A 19844-nucleotide genomic window follows, 5' to 3' on the forward strand; every position below is an offset into this window, starting at 1 on the left:
GGTTTTCTTTAGATGAGGCGAAAAAATATGATCTAAGGTGGAAGACCTAACCGTTTCGGCCAAAATGTAGCCACTAGGGCCATGATGTAATTGTTTGGGTCGAGGTGATATCGAGTATGAGAACTTATTTGTTTAGCTACCTAATAACTCAAGATATTTAAAGACCCTACTTATATCAATTCATATTGAATATAAATGGTGATGTCATAGTTAATTAATGGAAACATTAGTGCCCCATATTAATTTAGTATTTGCATTATTATTGGATGAGAAATTCACTAATGCTCATAAAATATTGACTAGAAATAGTCATTTCTTTATAAAAAAAAAGGTGTTTGATTTGAATATAACATGGAATATGTTTGCAATGACATCATTGGCTATAAAATATGATGCCATATGTTACATGTGTACAACATCACGATAATTACCTTGTGAATCAAGATTTTTAGGTGTAGGTAAAAAAAAAGAAATTCTTTTCTTTTATTTATTAAAAAAAATTAGAATTGTCACTTTATATTTTAATCACTAAAAACTCTAATCGGTCTTGAAAGTCTTGACAAGATCACTAATTGTATATAAGAAAAATAATGTCACTCCTCGTACACCTTTTCTTAGATAAACTACATTGTTTATTTATCTAATTACTAAGATACTATTGCATTTTCTAACCATAAGTTTGTCTATTAGTCAAAACCAGTTCACCCTAGTAAAGTGGACTATGACTTAATGAGTTGAGTTTAACGATTTTAAAACCCAAACATTTTTTTTGTGATTTTTTTTATATTTAAGAATACGCTTTACATATAAGTTTATAATCTTTAGTATTAAAATAAAATTTTATTTTTTATATTTAGATCAGATTCTTATGGCTTTAATAAACTGGTTATTAAATTCAAAAGTGCATGTAAAAATATATAAAAACTATTTTTCTTGAATTTTGATATTTTTCTAAGAGCTAAGGTACTGTTTACTTCTCACTTATAATGTTTATTATTATTTTTTATAGATAAAATTACCGACGAATGAAAAAGTAATATGTGATAGGTGGTGAGTTTCTAAAAATTTTGTATTAAATTGAAAATTTCAATTAAACTTGATAGATGGAAACATCAACAAAAAAAATTATTTTTAATTTACCATCATTAATGATATCGATGATACATGGCAAGTTTCTTTTAATTTACCATCGGTAATGATATCGATGATACATGGCAAGTTTCTAAATTTTTTTATTAAATTAAAAATTTAAGATGGCATTGAAAAATAAAAACACCAACAAACCAATTAAAATGTCATTTTTTTTTTCAACAGTAAAGACATTAGTATTACTCTGCCTGTTAACTTTTAATTGAAAATTTTAATTAGACTTAATAGACCAAAACACTAATAAAAAAATTAAAAATATTAATATTTAATTGATCGTTAATTAATCTATCAGTAAAAAAAATCATAAATTAAAATATCAAAATTTTTAAAATTAGAATAAACAAGTACATCTCTTCTTCTCTCTTGCTTTATAACTTCTTCTTCTCTCTCTTCTTAACCCATTATCTTCTTTTTTTTTATTTTCTATTTATTTAATGATTTATTCATATTTTGTTCACCTTTCTAGGCAGACTTGAGAAACTCAACATTAAGTTAAGATTCTCTTTTTTTTTTTATGTTTTTTGTTTTGTATTTTTTTATGTCTTTTGTATTTTTCTATTATTAATAATTATATAAATGTTATTGAAAATTTTTTATTTTTTAAATAATTGTGTAAATGTTGATGGTATTTTTTTTATTTTTTTGTTATTAATAATTATATAAATGTTATCAAAAAAATTTAAATTCTTAATTTTTCCCAGTGTCTCTATTCTAGATTAATTGTATTTGACCTTATAAGTATTTAATTTTGTAATAAATATTTGAGTTTTATATTAATTAAAAATTTTAAATTAATTTCTATTTTTTTATAACTTTTTTAAAAATATATATTTTTAAATCTAGATTACTGATGGATATGATCTATCAACGTGTTTCCAAAAATTAAAAAATAATTATTACAAATATTATTATTATTTACTCACAACATTGATGATTATATGTTAAATTTATTTCTAGACATGTCACTGAAAAAAAAATCATCAATTAAAAAAAATTATTTTTGAAATAAAATTATTTTAAAATATTAAAAATTAATTTTAAAAAATAAAAACTTTTGAAAAGCTGAACCACGCTAACAAATACCCAGTCACCCCTTTCCTTTGAAGTACAGGTTTCAGGGAGGAGTGGCATTTCATGAAAGAAATTTGTGATTGTCCACTGTCGTCGAGCTCCCTCTGTAAAAATCCATACCGACAACGACTAGACCTTGAAATCTGCGTGGGTCCATCTTCATATGGCAAATCGTCAATGCCCACACCACAATCTAGAAAGCAACTGCACGGTGTCGTCCCTTGTCGGTTGCCTAGGATTGGCTCCGTAACAAACCCCTTCCAAAAATGCTGACTCCTCAACAACTCAACGGCCAGCAAACTCCCGCCACGAATCATCACAGGAAGTCAAAGATAAACAATCCACTGTACTTTGGTCTACAAATGAGTCCCCTGATTTTGTGCATGATCTTACATTAGTACAAAATCACAAAAACATTATTTTATTTTACCAGCAATTACATTCCATTCTTAATTTTCCTAAAAACATAATCTAATATGCCCGTTAATTTTTCATGGGTTTATTATTTGATTAGTTGTAATATAAATTGATTAATATTTTATTTTATGGATTATATTTTTTTCTTTTGACATTTTGTATAAATTTATTTTTTTAGTGTCGCTCTAAATTACTAAACATGATTCAAACAAAATTAGTTGAAATAAATCTAACACTTATTTAACAATATTTAAATTAATTTTTATAATCCATCCATTCTCTCGATTTATTTTAGTTAGAGCTCAAAATATTTGAACTCTACTTGTTGTTGGATGGTGAAATTGAAATAATTCAAAGTTTGAGCACTAATATGAAACCCCTATCATACTTGGGTGACTAACATGTATATATCCCAAACATACGAGAGAACCTCCCGTTCGTAAAATCCAAATAGAAAAATCCACTTGCATTAGATTTTTTCGATCGATCAACTGCTCTCGTCCTTTCTCCTTCACTAACCAAACACGCCCAGAAAAAGAAAAAGAAAAAACCTAAAATAATAAATAAATCGAAATGAAGGTTGATGTTTCTCTTCCATATGTATATATCCCAAACATATGAGAGAACCTCCCCTTCGTAAAATCCAATTAGAAAAATCCACTTCCATCAGATTTTTTCGATCGATCAACTGCACTCGTCCTTTCTCCTTCACTAACAAAACACGCCCAGAAAAAGAAAAAGAAAAAACCTAAAATAATAAATAAATCGAAATGAAGGTTGATGTTTCTCTTCCAACGACAACAGCACCCACCGTGAAAAAAGAAACCTCCGATTCTGGTCTATTCGGCAAAGTCCGTTACAAGTTTTGGGCTTTGGCAGCAATTTTACTATTAGCATTCTGGTCCATGTTCACCGGCACCGTCACTCTCCGTTGGTCCGCTGGCAATCTCAATAGCCTCGCCGACGACATCGACACTCCCATTCGCGACGATCGCGACGTCCTAGTCAGTACGCAACACTAATGGTGGATTTTATTTATTTTTGCTTATTATTATTATTATGATTATTTGTTTTGATTGGTGAATTGTCATTAATGGTAGGAAATGGAGGAGCGAGAAAAGGCAGTGAAACATATGTGGGATATATATACGAATAGCCGTCGGATCAGATTACCAAAATTCTGGCAAGAGGCATTTGAGGCTGCTTATGAAGAGTTAACTAGTGATGCACCTGATGTTAAAGAGGCTGCTTTTACTGAGATCGCTAAGATGTCTATTCGGTCTATTGATCTTAATCCGCTTCCGGTGCAATCTACGGTGAGGATTTCACATTTTTATTTTAGGGTTTGTGATTGTGTTTTTTAATTTTTCAGTTGCCGTGAAAGAATTTATTTTGATAATGTTGACATTGATAGATCTTGTGATTATTGATTTTGATGAGAATTGAAAGTATTGTGGGTAGTTGATTCGGGGTTAGGAGGTGGGATGTCTTTGTGGTTTTACTTATTGGTTAAGGTTTTAGTGTAGACAAGTCTGAGTGATGTGATCGACAGAAAACCTTACTGACGTTAGATTTGGAGTTTGCATTACTATATTTTAGCAATTCTAGGCTTAAGTGAGAGTACCGTTCATTTAGGAATATTTTTGATAAGCTGGTGCAAATAATATGTAGAATCTTTTTTTTTTTCAATAGAAAATATAATAATAAAGAAATGATTTATTGAAAGAAAGATAAGAAACAAGAGGTAACCCAGGCCACAGTATAGTGGTGAAGTAGGGGAATAGGTAATATTGTAAAGAAAGACATGTAAAAGAACTCATATGAAAAAGCGGAGCAAGGAATGGCAGATCCATGATGGAAGAAATGTAGAGTCTTGTCAGGCTTAGTGGTGAAAAGGATGGCCGACCCAAATATTGAATATTAAACTCGGTAAATGTCATGAGGTGAAATTGAGTTTGGACTAATATTGCTAAGATCTATTTATCTCGATGGATCCAACCTTCTATCCAATCAATGGTGGCTATTTCTTTTATTAGGGTCACGTTAATCCTCATGAATTGTTCAGTTAATTGAAAGTCTGATTTTTCTGATTAACTAATTTATTGATAAATTTTTCATACTATTGAATGCTGAAAGAAAATCCAGTTATTAGAGTTCTCTGTTCAAAACAGTAATGGAAATGTTTACCTTAATCTTAGGATGATAGGTTTAATGGTTTGAAATCACTGGCAAAATGTGACAACTAATGTTCCACTTGACAAGAATTGTTCATAATGCTTTGCATTAACTCCCTGGTTAAAATTTTGGAATATATTATTTTACAGATGTGATAGAAACTTGTACTGAGTTTAGAGCTGGGCTTTGCATTATTGAGATACTTTCAAGATAATTTATAAATCAGGAAGAATTTTGATATGCTTGTTGAATAAGTTATTCAACTGATATCAGCACAAAAAAATGTTTCTAAAGTGTTTTAGCTTTAAAATGCTTCATTTTTTTCAATACAGGTTTGTAATTTAGTAATCTCATGGGCTACTCCCTTTAGACTGTAAAAATGGTCCATTTTTTTTCTTGTTTCAATATGTTGTCCATGCTAAAAAAGACAATGAATTGTTGTATCTTAATGCCCCATTTTATCCCTTAACATGCCAAATATTCCATTGCATCAAAAGGTCTGCATCTTTTGAAGTTAGAGGCAATTTTGAGATTTGTAATACTTTGCATTTTAAGAGATTGGCTAAAAGAATGTGCAAAACTCAAAGTGGACCAATATTAAGGACCAGAGGGAGTACTTGTTGTATTACACTATGATCATTGAATTATGTTCTATCGGAAATCTCTATGTATCGTCAGTGACGAAAGTTTCATTTTGATGGTTCCTTCTATTTTCCCTACCTTTTCTAAATATTATTCCATTCTTTTACCATTGTACATGAGGAAATTTTGAGGTTCTTGTTTTATACGATCCTTTGATACAGAATCTTGGTAATTTATTTTGTTCTATTAGTTCTGTGAAAGCCTTTATTTATCCAACAAATTTTTCCCAGCTGAAAATTTGTTCAGGGTAATCTAATTTATATAAGATGTTGGATATAATTTGTTCAGGGTAATCTAATTTATATAATTGTTATCGCAGCTGTGTGTATTTGATGTTTAATCAACAGGAGCTACAATTGCTAGGTTTAGATGTTTAGCCGCTTCTCCCATCTGATAGCTGGAGCTGGTGGAGCCCCATTGAATGTCGTGTGATTCATAAACTTAACCAGAAGTCGGTATTTGGTTGGCAAACTTATTGACGACATTGTTAGTTCCTGATGAGATCCTAGGTGCAAGGGTATCCTTATGTTGGTGAGTGGGAAAGTATGAATTATTATTACAAGAGGCCTGGAGTTGAATAGCTTTAAGAATAAACCTTTAGTTTGATATTGTAGATGAATTCCATAAACCATCTTCAACATGCCTTCAATCAGTAAAACTGGATTCCAGTGAACTCAGACTTCCTTTTAGATTTTTGTCATTGTTTATCATAATCATGAGGTGGATCTGTTAAACCTAGTATGCAATCAATTGGCAACAAGTTCAAATCACTCTCACAGGGTCAACATCTACAAATGCTTGATCAGGGAGTTTCTAAGTTACATGATGCTTTGATGCAAAAGCAAGTTTTGGGTTAGAGTAGGGGTCGTGGTAAGGACTGAGTGGGACCTTGTTGCTCCTTCTCAGGACCTACAATAACCCATTATTCAAAGCTTTTTTCCCAGGGATCAAGCGAGCTTCCTTCTCCCCATTTGTAGTGCTTGAGTTGGTATTTATCTATTAAATTTATTGGTTTTATGTTTTATAAACCAGTGAAGAAAGAAAGTAATAGAAACATTGTAAGATTGCAAACTGCCTAAACCCATTTTGAACTTATGCAATCTTATGATTGGATTGGAGTTTGGAGTTGTGGGGTAATTTGTTGTTCTGGCCCTTGTCATGTCTCTCTTCTTTGCTGACTCTTTTTTCTAACATCAGGGTTATATTATTGCTACCCCTAGATTGTATAGGAAAAGTGACTTTCCCATTTGTTAGACCTCTAATGATTTTCTGCTCCCATTTGTTGCACTGAAGCATTTTTTAATTGGAATATACACTTGATGTTATGTGCTCGTGTTCTCCATGATACAGTTGCAGCATATCATGTTTCACACTACTCCATCAAGTTGCTGTGATCTCTAGCTCTCTGCATAAGTGCGGTTTTTGAATATTGCAGCAACAGATGTGCCATGGTCATGTACTGAGTTCTCTCTGAGATGTTAATTATCAAATCAAATGAGAGGGCTAAAGAACATCAATGGCGAGACTTGAGAAATATGTTCAAACAGCGAGTTGCCCTTAATACAACCACCATCATTTTCTTTATTTTTGTCCTTTCCACGGGCTAAAGAACATAATGTCTGTAAGGTGTTTAGGATTTAAATCTTGTATCTTCTAAAACCCCTTTTCAGTAATTCTCATCCTTCAACCTGCATTTTCTTTAATTTTGTTCTATCTATAGGAACATAATGTCTGTAAGGCCTACTCTTTCTTACTAACATGAGTGCTTGAGCACTCATTGGTCTCTGCGCTATCTTGTGCATAGTTAACTGGAGTTAACTGTTTCTTTCTTGTGTTTCTTATGTGCGCTTTCAGAGAGCTCGAGAATTAAGCAAGAGCCTGAAGGTAGCAGAAAAGGTTGGAGCTGCAATGACTTCATAAAAAAGGGAGTGGTCACTGATGAGGAGAAAGTGGAGGACGGAGGCGTAAAATCTTCCTTCGATTCTGAATGCTCATGTGCTACCCAGGGTTTTCGAGCTGGGGTGATGGGTGAACCGTACTCTTAGATTATTGTTTTCATAACAGGGATAAACCATGTATTCAATTAGGTTCTTGTTCATTAAACCTTTTGCTTTCACAACAAAGTCCTAATGTAAGTGGATTTGAACAACTTTTTGAATAGATCAATTCAACTAAAAATTTTTGGTAAGATCTCTTCTACTTCATAAATTGAAAGAATTCTTTGGAACTCCACATCACAAGTTGATTAGCTAAATCTTCAAAACCAGTTTCTCTGTTATGCTTTTACCTTGTAATTTGAAATTCGAAGAAAGTAGCCTTCAAGGCAGGAATCAACTTCCAAGATGAAGTAGCTCTCTGATCAAGTATTGGTGCAACACTTGACCTAAACAACATATGTGATAGAAAGAAATCTGCAAAGACATTATGATATGTTTTTTATAAGAAAGAAAATGGGGGAGAAACCCAAGAGTAAACGTTCGTTCATAGGTGCGATAAATAAATAAAATGAATTTGCAATCACCGCAGTTTGTTCAGAAAAGAGCTTTTCCTGAAACTCAAGCCCCTCCCTCATAACCAACAGGATCCCAAATTTCATCCCCCACCACCAAACAATGAAGTGCGCCTACTGCAGCCCAGTTTCCCTCAGTTCTTCTCTCTCTTTCTCCAGTCACCTTGCAGAGCTTGAACGGAAAATTGAATTAAATGCTTCTACACCGGCTTCAAGTTCAAATGTTGTGGTCGATAATCTGAGAGCGTCTATGCAGATTATTGATGTGGCTTCAATTTTGGGATTGGATTGTGACGTATCGGGTCATGCGTTTCATTTATTTAGAGATAGTTGTTCTGCTACTTTTTTTGGAAATCGAAGTGTCGAAGCTTGTTGCAGCTCCAGTAATCAGCAGCAGAAGTTCAAGCACGTGGATTAAAGATGGATTCTTGCTGATTGTTACAACTCCATGAATTCAAGCATGAGGAATATAAATGCAGATGGTTAGAGGTAGTTAGTCGACTAGTTTTGGAGGGAAAATCATTGTATAAAAGCAATTGTAATCTTAGCGTATAGGACAAGTAATGAATAACAGTTTCTGTAATTTTCTTCTTCTTCCCTCTCTCTTATCAATCTTTCTGAATTTCTTAGTTGTTAAGGCCGAGGCCCTAGCAAAGCTCTAGCTGTTGCTGCTCTTGTTCAGGCTAGTCGTTGTAGTTTACGATGATGTGCTCCTGGAAGTTGAGTGTATGGTCTTGGCATCTTTCAGATTTGATCACTTCTAACTTTTAGCGACTGGATTATATTAACAGGAGATCTCGATTGCTGGAAATGCACCTCAAAAGGAGATTGGGAAGTACATCATCAAGATATTAGGAGAAGCCTTGCAGCTAAGCCAGCCTATTAACAACAATTCAATTTCAGTGCATATGCGTTGATTCTGCACTCCCACAGCTGAAAAACTCTGCCCAGGTAAGTTGTTATGTAGAAGCAATTGACTTCTCAAGCTGGAAAAGTTAGAACGTAGCTAGAACGCTTTGAGAAATTGTGTTCAAAGAATTATACTCCTGCTCTCCCTCCTGAAAAAGCATTACCCACAGCTACAATTGCCTCAGGCCGTTCTTCTGCAACTATAATTGATCCAGTTGAATTAATATCTTCAGACAGAGATAAACAACTAGAGTGTAAATCAAATAAGCCAAATTAGTTGGCCAGAGGCAAAGAGGATGCTGAAAATACTGGTAATTCGTCCGTCCACCTCCATGGCAGAATCTCAGGTAAAAGTAGCAATATAAGGGGAGACAACAAGTAGCAGGGCGTGAACTGGATCCTCCCTTCTTAGGTATATGCTGTCGTGCACCACCAGAAGATATACTGCGAGTTTCCCTGCTAATCAAGTCTTGCACTTTTTCTTGAACTGTTCATTTTAAGTGCTAGAGAGTTTTTATCATGCTTCATTGCTATTTTCATATAAGAACAGAAATTAGTTATTCCAAAATCTTATGCTATCTTCTATGGATGGACGGATTCTTAGGTTGCACAATTTACAGTTTGAATCTCACATACGCATCCCAGCGACATCTGTCAGGGTTCGTGCATTCTCAAATCCAACAAGCATCTGCAGATTTGAATTTCTTGCAAGGACCATCAATGAAGTCAACACTGGCATTTTTAGTGGGCTTTCACTTCTTCAGGCACTTGAATGGATGGTGACATTTGGGTAAGAATTTCAAGGGACCTGTTTGTCCCTGTAGTTTCTAGGTTTTAGCCAGTACTGGTAGCCCCATCAGAAAGAACAGCTTGGTGGCTTGGCATTGCAAAGCTCGAGAACTTGGGATGTTTAAAGGAATGATCCGTAGGGGTGGCAATTGCCACTTACCCTATCCATTATGGTAAACAAATTATCTAAAAAATATTTATATTTCTTTTCTGGTAGAGTCAGGTAAGTATCCATTAATTTTGATTAAATTGTTATTTTTAATAATTAAATATTTAACAGCTTATTTAGAATTAAATTACTTATGGAATTTAATTTAATTTAATTTCTCGTGTGATTTGAATTTAATTAATAATTTATTATAATTTTTATGTTTAAAAAAAATATTAAACTACATAATTAAATTCAATTATACTATTTGAAATACTCATGAAATTAAATTAAATTAAAATATTAACTATTTTACCCTTAAAATCACTTTTTTACAAAAATAATTTTAATACAAGACTCTTATATTTATTATTTTTTAACTACTATCCTTGTAATATTTTTATCATCTTTATGATTAATGTACATTGCTATTATTCCAATTTCTTGGCTACTTTATTGGGCTTCTGTTTATTTATAAAGAGAAGGAAATAGATAGTGGAGTTTGTATTATTAAGGGTATTTTTAAAATAATATTTTTATTGTTAGTTTTAAAGGAATTGTTATAGCATATCAGAGAGTCCCTTTTGATTTGTTTTTTGTTATTTTTTAGCAATTGAATTTTATTGGAATTCAAATCAATGCCATTAAAAAGATTCAAAACTAAAAAATTGATTTAATCCTTTAAATTGAATTCAATTTCAAGACTTCCAAATAACATATAAATGATCTTGGAAAAAGTAAAACAACTTAGATATTTACTATTAGCTCACGTTATAATTTATGAGATCAAGATAACTTCATATAATATAAATTATAAAAATTATAAAAATCAAGTCTTAAATAATCTAATATATAAGGATAAAATTTAAAAAAAATAAAAAAAATTAAATTAAAAAAATTTAAAATATATTTTTTGTAAAGAAAAATGAGGGCTATAAGAGTTAGGGTATATCCCACCTTTTTAGTATAATAGATGCTAATGTTATTGTATATGTTACGCTACTTATTTCTATCCTAGTCTATAAAGTATTATTTTAAAAAGTATGAGTTTGTCACCATGCAACTATTAATAGTGTTTTATTGGTATGGATAAAGTAATTTACTGTATGCGCGCGCGCGCGTGTTGCTTTTTATGTCAAGGCGTGAAGCATATCTTGACCCCAGGATCCATGCTTCCTACGTGCCTCGAGGCCTCTGCTGCGCTCCTTGATATCTTTGGACAAGTCTGAAAATTGCTTAATACTTTATTTAATCGCATTCCCAAATTGCCTGGGAAATGTATCCTTAAGAGGTCCTCTCCGTGAAGCATATGGCTTGTGTTCAACTTTGCTGTGTCGACCGATTCATCCCTGCAGCTTGTTGTTTACTTTTCAATGGTATTTTTAATTAAAAACGCTATGAAATGTTTATTTATTTATTTATTATTCTTGAGATGACACGATCCTGGAAAACATTTAATTAGAAATAAATCAATTTAATTTTTTAAATAAAAATATTTTAAAAAACATAAGCCATCACTTCACATCTTCACGTGATTGGTTGAAAATTCTCCTGAGGTAGTGTGATCCTGCTGTACAGATCGAAAAATGAGGTAGTGATTGTATTTTCTACGACAACTCTTAAAGTCGTAGATCCCCTTTTCTGTCTCCCATTTGCAAAATAATCACTCTTTTCTTCCTTTGTTGGCCCGTGGCGAAAAGACTTTTAGGTTTTGTTGTGATTACGACATTTATTTTTTAAAATATTTTTTAAAAAAATTATATTATTTTTATTTTTAAAATTTATTTTTATACCATAATATTAAAATGATTTAAAAATATAAAAAATTAATTATTTAAAAAGTAAAATTTAAATATATTAAAAATATTTTTTAACCATAAAAACAAATAATATTATATTTAAATAAATAAACCCCAAAATAAAACGATGGATAATATTATAATAATGAGCTATGAAAATCAAAAGTATGGATGGATTGATTTAACGGTATCAATGGCATGAACTCACATAATAATAATTCTTGCTTTTGTCACTCGAGGTTATGGTTGGTCATGGAAGAGACTTATTGTTTTTTTTTAAGTATCTAGATTTAATTTTTTATATGTATACTTGTTATCCCCATAATATTTAAGTGTATACTGAATTTACAAGGTATTCAATGAGTTTAGAAATCAGTCGTGCTGTGAGTAAACTGATCTGGACATCTTAGATTACCAAAAAAAATCTTGCTTTTGTAATTCTTTTCATAGGTATAAATAATTTGTGCCTTACTCATTTATAGTTTTATAAAGGACTCCATCCACCTTAGCACTTGAGGTTATGGTTGGTCATGGAAGAGATTTATTGTTTTTTTTTTAAGTATCTAGATTTGATTTTTTTATATGTATACTTGTCATCCCCATGATATTTAAGTGTATACTAGATTTACAGGGTATTTAGTGGGTTTAGAAATCAGTCGTGGTGTGAGTAAACTGATCCGGACACCTTGGATTACCAAAAAAAATCTTGCTTTTGTAATTCTTTTCATAGGTATGAATAATTTGTGCATTACTCCTTAAAAAACCCTAAAAAATTAATATCAAAAGTCGAGTGGTAGGTTAGAATATTTAAAACCTTGTCAACCCAACTTAACCCATATACCTTATCCTTATTTTATCTTTATATATTGATAGTTTATAAATTTATTTCTTATTTTTATTTTATTTAAAAGTATTTTAGCTCTAAAATTTATGTTAGAGGGCTTCCAATTAGATTCCTTTAACATAACAAAAAAAAAAGAATTATCTATTATTGGAAAGGAGGGGGAGACAATTAGACTTTAATGGTGGAGCAATGTATAAAAATTAGACCTAACATTAAGGATGTCATGGCATTTACGGTCTATGTTGTAGGTTTACCTCTTAATAAGAACTCATGAAAATTAGTAATATAAACTCAACCCATAAATATTTATAATATCCAAAAAAAGATTAGCCTAACCTGATATATGCAACCAACTTGAATCTAAAAGAATTAAATGGGCCGAGTTTATAATTTGTAAAATATCAAAAGTTAGTGGATTGGATATTTTATAAGCTCAAACCCGACCTAATTATATCCATGAGCACCTCTGCCAATGAAAATAGTTGAGATTGACCATTAATCAAGAAAATAAAGATTCAAGTTATTAGTTGATAATGGAGTCCAATTTAGAACATGAGTCTTTAAAAGTTAACTCTAGCAGATATTTTAATATAATTAGAGTTTAAATATATACAACTTTTCATAAAAAGTGCTTAAATATAAAGTACAAATTGTTTTAGAATTTAGATTGTAAAATCCTTATCTTTTCATACATAATTTGTATAGATCTAGATTTATAGTTTATGTAAACTTAATCTCTATAATATTATAAATATATCAAAAAATGATTTGACCTATATATACAACTTTTTTATATAATTTTTTTTTACTTGTTATAATATTTTACAACTTTCCTTTATGATTTTCTTTCATCTTTATTTATTTATTTAACTTAGTTGGTAGATTACTTGACATTATACACTTTCATCTTTTAACCTATTAAACTAAAATAATAATTTCACATTCTATTAATTTACTAGCCATTGCTTATCTCTGTAACATATCTATAAATGATTTTAATAATTAATTAATAGATTGGTACGTTTAGTGGGACTCATTTGTTAAAATAATAACATATTAGTAGTCATATAAAAAAAACTAAATTGATAAAAAAATAGTTATAATGATTAATTATTAGTTAGTTCACGCAAATGATAAAGGCTATTTTTCTAGCCATAAGGAGTCCAAAAACAATTCATAAACACATAGGCTAATAAAGTTTTAACAACCTTAATTTTTTAATTCAATTTCTACATAATCTCCTTTTCAATAATGTCAAAAGGAAGGTAATATTTTTTTGTGATAGTACAATGTCAATTTAATGATCGACAGGATTAAGTCAATCTAAAAATTCAATTGATTGATTTCTCTAATAATTCTTAAATTTCTCTTATCAATTGATTAATCGATCAACCGGTTTCATCAACTAATTAAGATAGTAACAATTTTAAATGTTCATTCAATTAAGCAGTCGACCAAATCAATTGGTAAACTAAATTGGTCAATCAATTTAAGCAGAATCATATATTTTTATTATTTATTTTTTGAAATATGTTATCTATCAAAATTTTGATAGAGTTTGCCTAAAAGTTTAAGATACCAAGTTATTAATATTATGACCTATAATTCCATGCTTAAAATTCACAGACATGATCTAAACATCTTGGATATTATCCTTTTATTCAACCAAAATCAACCACATATCATTTACATCACCATAATTAATAACATAATACAATAAAAATGAATAAACTGAATTATATTAAACTATCATGCACCAACTAGTAATTAAAAGAAACAAAATAAATAAGGAAATACATTTAATAACTAAAGACTTACTAATATTTCTAAACTTCCAACTTAATCAAACAAGGGTGCAATTAAGCTACATCTTAATTTTTTTTTATTTATACAAATATCATCTTAATACAATCAAAATACAATAATATGTTATATTACAAAATTTTCATAAATATATTAACCCTGACTATATAAAGAAGACACTAAACATATCTATTCCTCCGTTCTATAATGTGAAGGACTTGACAATTTAAATCATCCATTACATTAAAAAATTTAATATCAATTTATTATTTAATTTCTCAAAAAAACCAATTTGACAAATCACATACTTATTCTTGAAAGCATACATATATTTAATAAATGGTTTATTAAGTACTTTGATATTGTTAGTCTCTTTTTAGTTGGTTACTCTAAACAAACATCTTAACCTCCTGAACAAAGATACCACTAGTCTTAACTAATTTAAACAATTATCTTGGTTTTCTGAACATAGATACCACTAGCCTCAACTAGTTTAAACAAATATCTTGGTCGTTTAAATATAGATGTCATTAGCATCTGCTAGTCACAACAACTTTTTTCTTTTTCTATAAAATACATTTACAAGAAATAATAGGATTTAATTAAATTGCAGTTAAATAACCCATCCCTCTAGTATTTTATAACATTTATCTTATCTAGACACAAACATAATCCATAAATATGGAAAATCATCAAATACTAAAACAAACTCATTCGTTTCTCTTTAAGTCAAGATTATTCATTTATTGTTTGTAGGCTTTTTGTTCAATTTTTCCATTTAAATTTTTTTTATCGTATACTCATATAAGAATTTCACTCAAATTTTGAATCATCACCAACAATTCCTTACACAATAATTTCATGCACTCATTAAAAAATTCATAAAATCTCATGTATTTTCTTTCCCTTAATGGCTGACACCACAATCTTTTTTAATACTATGATCCATTTTAAATTTTTAATAAAAAAATCTTCCCTTACATGAGAAATCAAGCATAATACAACAATATTACCTTTAAATTCGATTATCTTCCTCAAAAATTCAAATTCACAACAACATAAAAATTCAATCATTTAATATAACATAACTAAATTCATTTACAATCATCTTTCACACAAAAATTATGTATTAATCCATCATAATTCACTTGAATAAACACAATTTCATTATATACTAATTTGTCCCCTCTTGGTTGACCCTATAAGTTCTATTGAACAATATGATTTTTCTTCATGATTTCTTTCTAATTTTCCCTTCATTATCATTATAAATTTTACATTTTCTTCAAATTCTTATCATAAACCCTACACCAAAATTCACAAATTTAGCATCAATCATTCTCCTTTTCAATCGAGCTTATAGAGTTAGGATTAAAACCCTCAACTTGGTAATAAAATGAATCTCGAGCACTAACCTATCAAAAAATTTCTACTCCTCCTCTCTTTTTTTCATTACTTCTCTCTCTAGTTTCCTTTCTCTCTCTTTTGATTCGCTTTTATTTCGGTAGTTAATACACTTAAATCCTTGATTTCTTTTTAATTCAAGCATTAAACATTGAGTTAGGATTAAAATCCTCAACTTGGTAATAAAATGAATCTCGAGCACTAACCTTTCAAAAAATTTCTACTCCTTTTTTTTTTTTTTCATTACTTCTCTCTAGTTTCCTTTCTCTCTTTTTTTATTCACTTTTATTTCAGCAATTAATACACTTAAATCCTCTATTCCTTTTTAATTCAAGCATTAAACGTTGCATCACTCTAAGGTTTTTATTTTGGTGAAAAATCATGAAAAAGAAAGAAATTTTTTTTCCTCTTCTCCTTTGGCTACTTTGTCAGGTTTGTGAAGAGAGGAATGGAAAGTTTTTTTTTATTCTTTTCTCATTCTATTTTTACTTAGACTCTTCATTTTATTTTTTGGTAATTTTCCTTAACTTTTAGTATAATTTCATACTAAAGCTTCAACTAATTCTCATAATATTTGTTTTCCATTTGTTATATCTATTTTATCACTCTCCTTTTATTTATTTATCTCTCTATTATGGATAAATTATGCTTAATAACTCATTTTTATCTTTGTTATTCTTTAGTACTCTTACACCATTAAGTGCTCATTTTACTTCATTTAATTATCTATTATCCCTTACATCATCCTTTATTAAATTTCTCTTAAATTAAAATACCAAAGGGTTTGCAAGAGTAGTCTCTATTAGACATGTCACATGATGACTCTCCATCATCTAATTTCTTATATTGATAAAGAAAAACACTTGAACATAACAATAATGTCCCTATGTGATCTATAATAGTGTCGTGTTTTCCAACATTATTGCCTCTACAAACTATTAGTGGGTATGTTGAAGTTCTTATGCTTTCAACACATCCTTATGACTATTCTTTTTAGGGCTTGGTGATGATCATATAGCCATAATCAGTTTGGCAAAGCTTCAATTCATCAATGTATTGTTTAAGGGTTATCGAGCCAAAAATGGACACTAAAACTAACATAACATATGGTGGTAGATAATAAGATCATAAATTTTATGATCAGTTAGCTCAATCAAATCTAAAACAAGTTTAGGTAGAGTTAATTGGGCACTCCATTTGACCAAATTCTTAGAAGGCATGCCTTAGTATATATTTTGATAACAAACACTTAATATAAATGACTGAGAGTTTCTAGCCATAAATTAGGTATTACATGCTTATATAATAGGGATCATGATAAGGTTAGTGACATAACTAAAATATTGATATCTTCTCTTAAGTGTAGAAGTGTTGAAATAATAAATAATTCGGCAAGATTGGCGTCGAACCACATAAAGATTAACTATATAATAATAATAATAATAATAATAATAATAATAATAAGTTAAATAAGACTTTAAGATGTAAGATTAATGTGAAGATTAAACAATGATAAAAATAATTGTCAAGGCTATAGGATCCACTAATAGTATTTCAAACAAGTATAGTATAAATTCTTTTTATTACTTAACTAAAAATCACACACAAAGAAGGTTCCAATCGGATTATAAATTGTTAACATGATTACATTAGCTATCTCATTCGAATAATGTTAATAGTTGTAAATGTTGTCAGGTATTCATGATTATAATGTATGTTAAAAACAAACCAAGTTCCTTTCATAGCACAAGTGTTGGTTGATTAGTACTTAAAAGTGTATTTTTATTAAGGTTTTATATCATTATTTTGCACTTGAAGTATCAGTAACTCTTTAACTAAAACATGTTTTATAATAACATATCTAATAATATAAGATACCTTTAATTTGTGGTAAATGTTCATCTTAAATGCAGGCCTATCATATAAATGAAAGAATTAATTGATGAGTTTAAGAACTGAAATTAAAAGGAATAATAAATGGCCAAACTTAGAAAAGAGATGCTGGTGCAGTCCAAATCGGAACATTGTTCAATACTTGGGTCATATATGGAGCTGTAAATCTCAAATTTAGGTCTATTTTATATGGATGGAAAGGTAAGACATAGGCCTACAACTTTCATATGGAGCCCAAGACTTGAAAAGGCCATTTCCAAGTCCAAATTGTAGCACCAATAAAGAAGTCTGAATCTATCTTCCAGCCCGAACATTGTTCAGTGTTTAGCCCGTATCTAGAGTTATAGAAGTCCAAATGACCTGAATTTTTTATACAAGAAAGCTGAGACAATTCCCTACAACTTTTATATTTTCAAGTGGCTCCAATAACACTTTGCTATACTTATTATTACATCATTAGTGCAAAATATTAAAAGTAAACAAGATAACAAATACAGAACAAGTTTATGTTGATATAATAAACTTAAATAAGCATAATGAAAAAGAGAAACATAAAGAAATAAGATAAGAACATAAATAAGATATAAGTTAACTAAGTAAAGGAAAGAAAATGAAAAGCATAAATAAGAGATTAATGAAAGCAAAACTTAAGCATTACAAAAATATAGAGCAAGAACATGATCTTGATCTGGAGACCAAGATGCCTAAATGCATGGCAAATGACTCCTTTTATAGGCCAAAATTAAAAACTATTGATTTGTTGACTAATTGTTGAGTGGGTGCCCATATCTTGACTTGGTGATAATCCTTATCTTCTTGTCTGAACAAAACATCATTACTAACATCAGAATTTGAACAGACTTTTTTTATGAAAGTTCTAGGAAATTGTCTCAACTTTTCGATAAAAAAAAGATGGTTATTTGGATTTCTAGAACTTGAGATATCGGCTGAACACTGAATAATATTTAGGCTACATGATACATTTTAACTTCTCCGTTGTTGCTATAATTTGAACTTGAAAACAACCTTTTTGAATCTTGGACTTCTATGAAAGTTTTAGGCTTGTGTCTTAACTTTCCATCCATATTAAGCAGGCTCAAATCCAAGTTCTACAGCTCCAAATATGACCTAATAACTGGACAGTATTTCAGTTTAGATTGAACCAGCATTTCTTTTCTAAGTTTAACCCTCTCCTTATCTTTTCACTTTCAATAGTTAATTACATCAATCAACCCTTTGAATTGTGAGATATGATTGCATTTAAAATAAGCATTTACCATAAATTAAAGTTATCTTATATTATCAAAATTGTTATTATAAAACATGCTTAAGTTAAGGAACTTAATGATACTTTAAGTGTAATATAATAATATAAAATATTGATAAAAAAATATACTTTTAAGTACTAATCAGTTAGCTTAATTTAAACATGATCACCCATAAAGTATCACTTATCCTATAATTGTAAAAATAGTCTTAGCCAAATTACATGGCCCAACCATATTATTTATAGCTAGCTCAACTTGTACTATGACAATTTAGTGTCTCATATGTTGTTTTTTAGTAAGGTATTGTCAATCTTTCTATACCTTCAAAGGATACTATTACCAATAAGTAAAGGGAAGAATGAAATGATTAAATTAGACCAATACGTAAATAGAATGAGGTTAGATATTAGACGTAAAAATAGGTTTTTATATACTCATGTATATCCTAAATGGATTAATAAATTATATCTAGTTCCTAGAGAAATAAAGATAGTTGACTTCAAAGAATTTTCTAGGTAGGATAACCAATCAATAAATATGACGATGATGTTACTAATCTATTTATGAAAACAAAGTTATTTGGTTCATCGCTAACCATAATCATCCTTCATTTATTTTAACATTGTTATCTAACTTCATCAATAACTAAAAGAAAATAAAGGCTCATCATAAGCATTTTTATATAACTGAACTAAAGTTAACACTGGCTGACATGACTAAGATAGTTTAGGACCCAATAAGTTTATAAAAAGTTATATCTTTCATTTCAAGACTACAAAAACCAAATGTATTGTATCCATAATAGAGAAAGAATGTATTAAAATAATTTTGAATAAGATGTAGTGGAATAATATTATAAAGCATCTTGTTAGTACCAATGATTTATGTATTCTTATAAAAGACACTTTTTGATACAAAATAATGTTGGGCAAGCGAGAAGAAAAGAAGTTACTTAAAGGAACATACCTACCTAATTGCTTAAACAAGGCTGTGATGGCCTATTTAATGATAGACTCAAACTTTA

The 19844-nt window shown here is 29.7% G+C and overlaps 1 protein-coding gene across 1 annotated transcript; it reads left to right on the forward strand.

The window, feature by feature from the left end:
• Window positions 1-3137: 3137 nt before the first annotated feature.
• LOC105107660 (uncharacterized) lies at window positions 3138-7720 on the forward strand. The gene is made up of 4 exons (XM_011001672.1): window positions 3138-3216; window positions 3414-3641; window positions 3738-3953; window positions 7309-7720. Exons 1-4 carry the CDS (start codon window positions 3211-3213, stop codon window positions 7372-7374), a joined length of 516 nt encoding a protein of 171 aa, XP_010999974.1. The 5' UTR covers window positions 3138-3210; the 3' UTR covers window positions 7375-7720.
• The last annotated feature ends 12124 nt before the right edge of the window (window positions 7721-19844 follow it).

The sequence above is a fragment of the Populus euphratica genome, unplaced genomic scaffold, assembly GCF_000495115.2.
Source record: "Populus euphratica unplaced genomic scaffold, PopEup_1.0 scaffold165.1, whole genome shotgun sequence".
Lineage (NCBI taxonomy): Eukaryota > Viridiplantae > Streptophyta > Magnoliopsida > Malpighiales > Salicaceae > Populus > Populus euphratica.

What these genes read in the sequence shown, in the direction of transcription:
- LOC105107660 (XM_011001672.1), top strand. An exon ending in GCGACGATCGCGACGTCCTA is followed by an intron (nt 3,642 to 3,737) that starts GTCAGTACGCAA and finishes CATTAATGGTAG; the next exon opens with GAAATGGAGGAGCGAGAAAA. An exon ending in CGCTTCCGGTGCAATCTACG is followed by an intron (nt 3,954 to 7,308) that starts GTGAGGATTTCA and finishes GTGCGCTTTCAG; the next exon opens with AGAGCTCGAGAATTAAGCAA.